The sequence below is a fragment of the Somniosus microcephalus genome, chromosome 17, assembly GCF_052327205.1.
Source record: "Somniosus microcephalus isolate GS21.2 chromosome 17, FLI_Smic_1.0, whole genome shotgun sequence".
Lineage (NCBI taxonomy): Eukaryota > Metazoa > Chordata > Chondrichthyes > Squaliformes > Somniosidae > Somniosus > Somniosus microcephalus.
In genome coordinates, this window is record NC_141003.1 from 53,167,222 (window position 1) to 53,179,842 (window position 12,621).

At 42.5% G+C, this 12,621-nt stretch overlaps 1 protein-coding gene across 1 annotated transcript in view; it reads right to left on the reverse strand.

The window, feature by feature from the left end:
- The window catches only part of LOC147105720 (mitogen-activated protein kinase 12-like), a 65,393-nt gene that overhangs the window by 23,528 nt on the left and 29,244 nt on the right, over positions 1-12,621 (reverse strand). The window contains exons 4-6 of the mRNA XM_086010348.1: positions 6,266-6,377; positions 2,596-2,625; positions 1,666-1,713 (exon numbers count right to left, since the gene is read on the reverse strand). Coding sequence (XP_085866474.1) covers positions 1,666-1,713; positions 2,596-2,625; positions 6,266-6,377 — 190 coding nt within the window. The remainder of the gene's footprint in view (positions 1-1,665; positions 1,714-2,595; positions 2,626-6,265; positions 6,378-12,621) is intronic.

Below are 12,621 nucleotides of genomic sequence, written 5' to 3' on the forward strand. Positions count from 1 at the left end.
GTCATTAAAGTTCCCCGCCCCCCACCCCAATTTCATTTTAGTCTAGCTCCTAAGGAGTACCTTTTAATGAGGATTTACTGCTGTGGGGCAGATATCTTTTGACCTCTGAGATTAGACTGCATTGCTCTCAGTGTATTGCGGGCTCAGCACACAATGAAGGCCTGGCTTACCATGGGGGAGGAGGGAGAAAGAGAAAAGTCACCTGTGTGTTTAAGACATTTGTCTCCATTGAACCCCTGGTGGCTCAGTGAGTAAATGGCCAGTTAGCTGATCCTAGCCAGGTTCTGCAGTAGGGACACTATAATTAGCCGCAGTGCTCCTGGGCTCGAGAGTGGAAAAGTCATCCCGGGTTCTCACTCCTGATGGCTATCCAATGACTGGCTGGAAAATAGGTGTGTGCAAAAATTGAGTGAGAAAAGCATTGGGGGAAAAATTCAGTTGTTTGTGCCTCCCGTTAGCGCCTTAAGAGGGCGCTAATGGGGCGCAAAGCAACTAGCGCCCGGCGTGGTGATGTTTGCGCCGCTCGTGAAATTAACTAGATATTTTCGGGGCCGCTAAACACTACCGCCACGATCTCCTGCGCCGGCAGATTGTGACGTCAGTCGAGTGCGCAACGCCCCGTTAGCGCCCCGGACCGGATATTGAGTGGCGCCCCCTGCCTTACCGCCTGCCGCTAGCAACGACAGGTTGAGGGGAGCGTTATGCTGTCAGAAAGGGACTAGGGGAGCACTATTTAAAGGCGACTGCTTCCTGCCTTTTTTTGTCGTTGACATTTTTGCACCACGCATTCTGAGAGAGAGAGAGACTTCTGGAGAGATTCAACGCTGTGTGAAGGAGTTTTGAGTACTGAGCAGCACTTTGCAGGTTTATTTTGATTTGCCCTTCCTTGCTTTGCCAGCGCTCTGAGGTAGCGCCTTGCTCCTCGGCCTTTGCGCCTTAAGACAGGTGTGAAGCGCCTGATTTAGCGCTCCAATCACCTCCAGATGCGATAAAAGCCAAGTTTGCTGTCGGAGGCGATAATTAGCGCCAGGCGCTAAACTTTGCGCACAGCCGATAATGGCGCCCCAAATGGGGCGATACTGAATTTTTCCCTCATTGAGTTTTGCTAATGGTGCCCCCCCCCCACCCCCGCCATGGTAAAATAGCCGTGTGACACTAACTGTCTACTCAAAGGAAGGTTAGCCACATGGAGGAAGTACTTCAAGTCTACTGGCACCTGTGGAATCATACTGAGCATGACTTGACTGTCTCCAGGAAGGAAAAGGAAGAAATTAGAAAACAAAATGTGCTCCCCAGGCCTTCCCCCAGTGTTGTACGTCAAGCCTCGTTCTTTATCCTTAGTTCCTTCCTCAGAGGGGCAGCATTGTGACTTCAAGTAACAGCAACAGCACTGAGCATAAACAGGAAACTAAAGGTTCTCAAAGCCACACGCGGTCGGAAAGAAAATCAAGGGAATGTACATGGAAGCGGAATTTTTCAGTTTTCCGATAAATAAGTCTTTTGGACAAACTACAATGCCTGCATCTGTACCACAGATGTCACAACACGTTATGGTTTTTAACACTTTGAATGGGCATGCAAAAATGATAGTGAAAAATGTTGTGGTCTATGCTTTGCCAGCTTCTAAATCAATGTGTTGAGTTGTAATCCAAATATCAAGCTTACCTTTAACTCACAGTCCTCATTGACGGCCAGATTCCCAGGTTTAAGATCCTGACAACAGATCAACCGTGAACACTCAAGTTAGACCAAGCAAACAGATCTTTGCTGGTGAAGCATTTCCACGTCACAGTCTGTTTTTATGTTATATCCACAGCAGCCCGGATTTCAGCCACAGTGCAGTCAATGAGGTGGCATTGCTGGCTCTGGAGACCCCTCAAAAGGTGGTCTTCCTTGGCATCTCTGGAAGCAATAGCACTGCCAGTAACTAATATAAAAACTGCTCTCGGCAGATGCCACTATTTCTGGCCATGAGTGGTCTAAGCTTTCTGTCCATCCCGCGAGGCTTGTGATGGGATCTCTCAATCCCTGGGCTGTGCGGGTCCTTTTCAGTTATTGGAGGAGCTCCAAATTAAAACAAAACATCCTTCCCTTTAAGAAAACTAAGTTTTAAATATCACATCTTTCCTTTAAAACAAACAGGGCTGAATTGTGATCCCTCCAACCCAACCATCAAGAAAAGTCTACAGCACTGTATTCTAACATAGCAATGAGCTACAATATAAAGCTTCAAATTAGGGTCCTACACGTGTTGTAGGACCCATTTGTGATAATTGGGCTGCTCCAGTGCCTGACTCACCACGTGATAAACTCACCCAGCAACTCGTGACTTTAACAGGGCCTCAAACGCAGCATCGGAGCATCTACTAGATTGAGCATCGCACATTATTTCAAATCATGAACAGATGCTGCTAACATGTTGTAATGCTTGAGATTTTTTTTTAGCCTCGCAACGCCACCTGAATGGGACTATGTAATGTTGGTCTAGTATGCGTAATGCTCAGTGACAATACAATACAATTACAATCAAATGAAATCAGTCGTTATTTTATGGAGTTATTTCTTGAACATAAAATAGCATGGAGGATGGCTTACCCTGTGGATGATCCCTGCAGAGTGGATGTACTGTTAAAAAGAAAAAAAAAAATGCTTTAAATTTAATTATATAACACATCCAACTAGCCCAGGTTAGCGATTCTTTTTACTATAAATACTTCACCATTGGAATTTGGAATCTGGTTACCTTACTATATTTATTTATTTACATATTTTGTGGATACACGTGAATATAAATGTTAGCACAGCTAACAGAATGTGTCTTCATTGCTCAGTATAATAACATGTGTATACTGAGCAAAGAAGAAAGACCAAAGTTTGTAGAATTTGGTGGAGTGCATAGATGGATTATTGCTATTTTTTAGGAGGCGTCTAGAACTTGTGTAATGTCTTAAGAATTTATGTATGTGCTACAAATTGATGGATTACATTTAGACAGTCTTTTATTTCAACATAATAATATAAAGTAATATTCCAACTCAGTGAATGAGTGTATTATTTTTGGTAACAGTTTACAAGCACATTGATGTGAAACCACACAGCAAAGTTTGGCAGCCATAATGGTAGTGGAGAGGAATAAATGAGTACCATTATCAGAACGTACAAGCCTAGGAATTTCAGGGTAGGCCTTTGGGGACTGATCTAGAGTGGGGCAGAATTTTCTGCTTGCCCCATAGATGTGCCTCTGGCTCTCGTCCAAAACAGAATGATACAACTCAGAAGGAAGCCATTCGGCCCATCATGTCTGTGCCGGCTCTTTGAAAGAGCTATCCAATTAGTCCCACTCCCCTGCTCTTTCCCCATAGCCCTGCAAATTATTCCCTTTCAAGAATATATCCAATTCCCTTTTGAAAGGTGCTATTGAATCTGCTTCCACCACCCTTTCAGGCAGTGCATTCCAGATCACAGCAACTCGCAGCGTAAAAAAGATTCTCCTCATCATTCCGCATTACAATGTTTGAGGTGAAAACTTATAAAACCAGCAGGCCCAAGGAGGCAGACATTTCCTTGGGCCTGCGGATAGTGCGCGGGTGAAATGTAGAGCGCGGGTGAAATGTAGAGCGCGGGTGAAATGTAGTGCGCGGGTGAAATGTAGAGCGCGGGTGAAATGTTGAACATTAGAGTACAAGCGTATTTCTTTGTTTGTAGCAGGCACCGGAGAAAATTTAAACGTTCTGTTAATTTTTGAGAAGATGACAAAACATTTCAGCAGTCCTCATGGGTTTAAAAAGTGACCGGTAAAAAAAAACTTGGCAGACCAGTTGGTGCAAAATTTGAGAAAAAGTCTAGCGCCACTAGAACCGGAGCACAAATCCAATCCAGGTAAATACAGCAAATGCCTCTTCTGCTTGGCTGACAATCCAGGAGCCAGGGGAATGTTAAAACTTCAGCGCCTCACATTATTTCCTGTGTTTTAAAATTTCTAAAATGTTATAATGACAAAGGAGTTAACATACTAGTTTATTAAAGATTCCTAATGTTGTAGACTTTGTGTGCGTTACCCACATCTTTTCATAGAATTTTCCTACCAACGCAAAATGTGGTGCTGCTTTAAAATACACAAAACGGAGAGTCTGAGAAATTTGTGGTTCGAATTTCAGACATCACATATTAATATCCTTTACATATAAATTTAAGTTACTTCCTTAATTAAATTAACACATTACACTAACTGGAAGTCAGATTCTTTATTGCCTCTAGCAGTCTTTTTAAAAAAAAACTTTGTGAAAACCCTATTGCAATAAATGCCTGGTAGCTAAACAAATTTCTGTGAGCCAATAAATGAAAGAATAGGATGAAAATTTGACACCTACCTAACCTCAAGTCAAATTTGCAGCCAGCTGCAGAGTAACATTGTGCTGTTTTATGAGCGAGTTGCACTTGCAAATTACTCTTGTGTGGGTGCAGACTCACTTCTGGAAGCACATTACAGCCATGGTACTTTTGTGTTCCAAAAGCCCCCTCAAAACCTATATTTTTGACCATGTGTTTGCTCATCTCTCTCAAATCTTCTACTGATGCTCGCCAGCTATTTCTCCTCTGGGAAACACCTTTGGATATTTTCTACATTAAAGACTCTACACACATGAACGTTGTTGTTGGTGCCAAAGCACTAAATCACATAACTTCTCATTCATTGTCATTGAAACTGCAAAGAATTGCCATTTTTCACAAAGCTTCAAACTCTGGTAGGCGCCATCCTTCATTTCACAAGACTACAAAGAACATGTGTGCTGAAGGGAATCACGAGGTTGATTCCGGAGATGAAGGGGTTGTCTTATGAAGAAAGGTTGAGCAGGTTGGGCCAATACTCATTGGAGTTTAGAAGAATGAGAGGGGATCTCATTGAAACATATAAGATTCTGAAGGGGCTTGACAGGGTAGATGCAGGGAGGATGTTTCCCCTCGTGGGGGAATCTAGAACTAGGGGGCATAATTTCAGAATAAGGGGGCACCCTTTTAAATCGGAAATGAGGAGGAATTTCTTCTCTGAGAGGGTCGTGAATCTTTAGAATTCCCTTCCTCAGAGAGCTGTGGAGGCTGGGTCATTGAATATAGTTAAGGTGGAGATAGACAGATTTTGAAAGGTATGGGAGTCAAGGGTTATGGGGAGCAGGCAGGGAAGTGGAGTTGAGGCCAAGATCAGATCAGCCATGTTCTTATTGAATGGCGGAGCAGGCTCGAGGGGCCAAAGGACCTACTCCTGCTCCTACGTCTTATGTTTTTCTTATGTATTGCTTAAATGTATCCTTCTTTATGTGTGTGATATATCAATAATGATCGGGTACAGTAGTGATTATATTACTGGACCAGTAATCCAGGGGGCTGTAGAGAACGTGAATTCAAATCCCAAGCAATTTGAGAATTTGAATTCAGTTTAAACAAAAATATGGAAAAAGAAAACTGGCATCATGTCATAATTGTCATAAAAACCTAACTGGTTCACTAATGTCCTTTTGGGAAGGAAACCTGCTGTCCTTACCCATTCTAGCCTATATGTGGCTTAAGTCCCATGCCAATGTGGTTGACTATTCATTGCCCTCAGAAGTGGCTTAGCAAGACACCCAGAGGGTGGTTGGAATCTGGAACTCACTGCCTGAAAGGGTGGTAAAGGCAGGAACCCTCACAACATTCAAGAAGCATTTAGATGAGCACTTGAAATGCCATTGCATACAAGGCTACGGATCAAGTGCTGGAAAATGGGATTAGAATAGATAGGGCTTGATGGCCGGCGTGGACGCGATGGGCCGAAGGGCCTCTTTCTGTGCTGTATAACTCTATGACTATGACATTCAGTTGTTTCAAACCACTGCAGTGGTTAAGAAGGCCCATCACCACCACCTCAGGACAACTAGGGATGGGCAATAAATGCCATCCTTGCCAGCGACACCCACATCCCCAGAATAATAAAACAAATTAGATCATTGTTCTGGTGTACGCTTTTGGGAGAGGAAAGGGCAAAAGAATGTGGTTTATTGTACTCTGGTGGAAAGAAAAATCCAATTATGGATAACTCTAAATGCGAAGCAAATTAATATAATGTGTGACAAAGTAATACAAGAAGGCCATAAGATGGAAAGTAACTAACTCACTTCCCCATATTTATACAGATTAGCTTAAACTTATCATTTTAAAACTGATTAGGATATTAACTAGGATTAGTATCACAGACGCATAGTCAAAATTAATAACTGGAGGACAAACTGACCTTTAGGCCTTTCAAGATTTGGTACACTAGAAATTGGATCCGGTCTTCAGTCAGTTTATCATGCTTCATTAATTTGCCAAGGTCTGTTCCCATAAAAGGCATAACCAAATAACTGCAAAATAAGGCAAAATAATAAACATAGCATCAACGTGACCTTTAGAACTGTAATGCAGAACAAGAGTTACTTTATTCAGCTGTTGTAAAATTTAGATAATCAGTAACCAGAGGACTGGCTGGTAATTATTTGTCTATGATAAGCTAAGTCCTAGACACAGCACGGGATGTAAAAATGAAGCTGTTCTAGACTGAGAGATTTAACGGTTAAGGTTTGAGAATAACTTCTAAAAATGCAGGTGATTTACAGGATTTTAGATTTTCTAAATTATGCAAATTTAAGCTCTATATTAAGAATCTATTTTGAAAATAATATTTAACTAAGAACTGGAAGTTCAAGCAAAATAATGGGCCGGATATTCCGATCCCTACGGGTGGGTACGCGCTGTGAACCCACCCGTAGGGATATCGGAAATGTTGGTTTTAGGCATGCACTGCGCATGCGCTGGAAACCGGCATTTCCGATTTGTCAAGAAAGCTCTTGACAGATCCTCTGGCTGCCCGGGAGAAGGGCCTTTGCGGGCGGATAGTTCTGCTTTTTGGAGACCCTCCGCCCGCAGAAAACCCTTACAATTCTTGCGCCTGGTAAAAGCAGGCATAAGGCCTGCTTTTGCCAGGATAGGAGTTGAAAAAAGTTTTTTTTTTTAAATTTCCACTGATTTATCATTTAAAAATACTTTTAAAAAAAGGTAAGTTTATTTTTAGCCCCGTAAAAAACTTTAATTATTTTTTCAAAAATTTAATGTTTTATTTAAAATAGTCAATTTATTGTACTTTCAAGTCATTTTAAAAATGTGATTTTTTATTTATTTATTTAAAGTTTTACTATGTTTTGGGGGTGATCTCCATTCATATATTTGACAGGTCTTCCTGTCAAATGTATGAAGGGAGATTCCCTTCTGTGATTGGCTCCCCACGGCCCACATGATCCCAGGGACACTGCGAACTACCTGCGCCTCTGGGATACGTGGGCCCTGCACACCTGCAGTTTGGAGAGGACCAGCATTGGAATTGTGCGTGTCCCAGGAGCCCTCAGGTAAGGGCGCAGATTTTTCCAGATCGCAGTCCTCCGCCCGCGGGAGGCCTGCGATCGGAATATCTGGGCCATTGTGAAGATAATCCAGTTTATTACTGCACATTTTACACCCTGAGCAATTCTAGCACTTCTATTTTCTGCAGCGCATTCTGATTAAGTTGGATGTCAACATAGCAGAGCATCCAGGGTACACACTTTTTGGACTCTAGGGGAATCAAGGGATATGGGGATCGGGCGGGAAAGTAGAGTTGAGGTCGGAGATCAGCTATGATATTACTGAATGGCGGAGCAGGCTCGAGGGGCTGTATGGCCTACTCCTGCTCCTAATTCTTATGTTCTTATTTTAACTGTTTGTGATTCCACTCATCAATTTTTGATGGGACAGAATTTCAAATTTTACATATCATCCCATGACACATTTAATACACAAAACAAAATCAAAATGGTACAAATTTCTTTTTCAAGTTAACTGTTGTTAGCTATTTTTTTGTATTAATATAATTATCTACTCTCACATGACAAGATTTGTAATGTGGGAAAGATGCGCACATTCAGTAATAATGGGTTTACCCTTCACAAGTGATTGCATATTTGTATTAAACAGAATTATGCCCATGGTATACAAGACTCATATTAAAAAATGAAGTAATCAAGAGATTATTAAATGATTTGGTATTTAACAAGATCCTTTAATTAGCAGTCAGGACACACCCCTGCAAGCACCTCATCTAACAAAGAGATAGGGTTGGAAAATGTATCTTTCCCAGCTATATGCATAATTAAATAACAGACTTACTGTAGAGAAAACCCTCTTGTCCCAAAGGACCTAAACATCCACAAATCATGAACTTCAAAGTGTGTATTATAAAATGTGTTAACAGAGGTGTCATTTCTGTGACATCAGCTGAAGGGTCTGTGATCTGCCCTCGACTATTAACATTTTAGTTAATAATCTGTCATTGTTAGTGGATACTTCAATGTTGCTTTTTCTCCACTTGCCAATTTTCTCCGCTGCCATTAACTCTTTGTGGGGGGTATGGGCAGCAGTCATCCTCCAGTAGCCATTCTTCTTCTGTGAGTAGGCTTGTTATAAATCTCATCACCATAAAGAAACTACTCATGAAATAACACTGGACGGCCAGCTGGTGGCGCCGTCCAAGGAGTATAAATACTCGGGCGTGGGCCCAGCTTGCCCAGGGACATTTTGTAAGACAAGGAACTAGTGAAGGACAACTAGACCTCCATGTTGTGAAACAAGTTGATTAAAGCCTTGCCTTATACTCAAACCAAGTGCGTAGTGAGTTTTATTACATCAATGCTATTTAACCATGGGGACATCGCAGTGGAGACCAATCCTGTCCTTAATCAACTCCCAATGTGTACTTCAAGCAGGAGTCACTGGATAGCAATGAGGAGTGGAACCCTGCCCAATTTCCCCTCCCTAATACAGAGGGGTTAGGTCTATCACTCATCTCCATTTCAAAGTCTCCTTCGATAATTCAATTCTATTCATTGTGTATTTACAATGCACATTTTTTGACCAATGTGCAATACTTCACATTTATCATTGTTAAATCTGTTTTACTATTTGACTTGCTCACTTAATAATCAACAGCACTGCTGTATTCAATTTTGTGCCATGCACACTGACTTAGCAGCAGTTTTTTTGTCCTGACCTACACAGGATTCTACTATCTTTCCACATTTTAGCATTTTCTTCAAATAACTGTGAAGGCTTTAGAAAACCAGTGTGTGTGTAAGTAGTTCTGATCACCCGTCATGCTGATTACCAATAATTATATATCCTGCTTTTCAAGGAAAAATTCCAGGGAGGTATCTTTAATAATTGGAGAGAACAAGACAAGCATACACCCAACTAATTAAAGCACAAAACCCTAATGGGACCCTCAACCGAATATATTTACCAGGCTATTTGTTTTATTTGTCTGTATGTTCTGTATATACTAATACAATAGTTACTGGTTTAAATATCTCCAGTCAGTGGTTAGCTGTAAATACTGTCACTCCAAAGAATATCACAAAAATGTGACATCTACTAAGTATGGCAAGTTAATCCAAAAAAGATCCATTAAAAAAAATCAGATTTCTTTTATTCTCCTTTCTCCACCAATGTTCTTCCCTTCCTCCTGCTCTGAAGGCTTTGAGCCAGTGATTCCAGAGGCACACTCCTGTACTTGGCCAAAATAGCCAGTCTTTATTGTGACCCCAGACAGTGAGTGCCAGCAAGCAGTTTGCCCATTGGCCATCACGGCTGAGCCCAACATGATCTTACCTGCTATCCATACACATGTACTTTTAGAAGGGGATCGCTCCTCCCCTGATAGTGGTCAAGCTACCCATGGAACCTTAGCTCAGTAATAGGATCAATGCCTTCAGATGGGAAGGGGAAAGGAGACAAATTAAAGGACAATAGTGGAGGAAAACAAAATCTTGTGCCCGATTTTGCTGATTGAAGAAATCTGTGCTGGGATTCTCCTCTTTGGGGCAGAGCTCTGGTGGGGCAGGATTTCCACCTGCCCCTCCAAATCAGCCTCAACCCTCACCCATTTACCTGGGTCAGGGCTCATTTGTGATGCATGGCAGGTCTCCCACTGAGGGAGCCCGCCAATGCGAGGGCACAAAATCCCAGTAGTTGGGATCTGCAGCGGGGACATTACTGCAGCACCAGAGAGGTGACAGGGGACGTTAAAGGAGCAGAGGTGCCCTGAATATGGCATCAAGGCTCTCACTGAAGGTCTCAGCTGGGCCCAGATTGGAGGGAGAGGTGGCAGCTAGAAGGCTCCCTCCCTTGGGAGAACTTGGGTCATTTACTGCCACTTCCCATCATGTGAGGGGTGTGGGGGGGAAATGGACCCCATTTCCATGCAATAGATGGGCAAAGAGTGGCCAACAGCAGTCCTGGCAGTGGTAGGGGAGGTAAATCCTGGTCAGGGAGGGGAGGTGGCAGTAGGCCTCATTACCCAGATTTTTCCTCATTCTCCGCCGTCTTGCCGAGAAGAATCCTGGCCCTCTTATGTTAAGGGAGCAGAGAAACGAGCTTATTCACTGCACCACTTTTTATTGATAAAAGTAGCGGCCCCCTTTTTGCTCTCAAATTTATACATGCCAACCCACAAAGCTTGGAAGAACTGATGAACAGCTTCAGGAAAGCTGACACAGCTCCCAAGGAGCTGACAACTCAAAAAACAATGCCCAACTGAAAAACCGATCTAAATAAAGGCCAATGACCAAGGCCACTGCTTTAAGGCAACTGAATAAGTTTAACACCTTTCATTGCATTGAATTTCAGGACTTTTTATTAGTGTCTTGCAATTCAATTTGTCTTCTTGTGAAAACTAAAACTCAAATTGCTACAATAGGAGTGCAGTGGTACATAGACTTGTTATGACATAAACTGAGCTGTACCCAATATTCCCACAGTTGTATCCAAGCAGGAGCTAAAAACAAAAGTGTGTAAAAGTACAATTTTTGCAATGGGGGGATTTAGAAATTTTTGAATGAAGAAATGATCTCTGGTGGTACAAAATGTATTTCCCAGGGAAACCTGGGCCATGTGCCCCAGAAGATTATTTATTTTTGACACTTTTTTGGTGCATTTTCCAGAATTTTGATGTGTACCGTGATTCACCATTGAAGCTAACATGAGTTATTCTCCTCCTTCCCCCTTTGAATATTACCAGGCGATCTTTTACATCCATCTGAATAGGTAGATGGAGCCTTGGTTTAATGTTTCAACCAAAAGATAGCACCGCCATAGAATCATAGAAATTTACAGCACAGGAGGAGGCCATTCGACCCATCTTGTCCGTGCCAGCCGACAAAAGAGCTATCCACCCTAATCCCACTTTCCAGCACTTGGTCCATATCCTTGTAGGTTACGGCACTTCAAGTGCATAGCCAAGTACTTTTTAAATGTAATGAGGGTTTCTGCCTCTACTACCCTTTCAGACAGTGAGTTCCAGACCCCCACCACCCTCTGGGTGAAAAAATTTCTCCTCAAATCCCCTTTAATCCTCCGACCAATTACTTTAAATCTATGCCCCCTGATTATCGACCCCTCTCCCAAGGGAACTCGATCCTTCCTATCCACTCTATCTAGGTGTATAATTTTATACACCTCAATTAGGTCTCCCCTCAGCCTCCTCTGTTCCAAAGAAAACAATACCAGCCTATCCAATCTTTCCTCATAGCTAAAATTCCCCAGCCAGGCAACATCCTTGTAAATCTCCTCTGCACCCTCTCTAGTGCAATCACATCCTTCTTGTAATGTGGTGACCAGAACTGCACGCAGTATTCTAGCTGAGGCCTAACTAGTGTTTTATACAGTTCAAGCATAACCTCCCTGCTCTTACATTCTATGCCTCGGCTAATAAAGGCAAGTATCCCGTGTGCCTTCTTAACCACCTTATCTACCTGTCCTGCTACCTTCAGGGATCTGTGGACATGCACTCCAAGGTCCCTCTGATCCTCTGCACTTCTCAGTGTTCTACCATTTATTGGCCCAGAACTTGGTGTCGGGGGCTTGCCGCGCGTGCAAGCCCCCGATGTGCGCTCACCCTGCACGCCGACATCTGAAACCTGGCCCGCAGTGGATTTCCTTTCAGTGGCCAGGTTCTGATGTCGGCGCGCTGTGCTAACCTGACCCAGCGGCGTAATTAGTGCAATGTGCCGGCTGGGATCAGGTGAGCACTGTTCAGCCAATCAGGGGAGGGGAAACTTCATTCATAAGTTTGAGAGTAAGTACTGCACCCCAAAACACTACTTAAACTTTAAATAAAATTTTTAAAAACATCCCAATCATTAAATTAAGCATAAATAAGTTTAAAAAAATAATTTAAACAATTTTTTTGAAAAAAATAAATTTTTAATAAAAAGGGTCTAAAACGAAACTTACCTTATTGTAGATTCTTTAAAATAATAAACCTGTGGAAAAAAAAATTCTAAATTGCACTAAAACACCACTTACCTGTAAAAATAAATACTTACGTGTGCTTTTTACAAGCGTAAAGACCGGAGGCCTTTACACATGCGCAAATCCCCCAAAACAGAGGAAATCCAAGACGCACGCGCTGCCCCCTACAGCGCACGCGCTAGCCTCTTCACCTCTTGGGTTAGAGGAGAGGAAATGCCGGTTTTCAGCGCATGCGCTGTGCATGCTGAAAACCAGCATTTCCTCCGGCCAGAT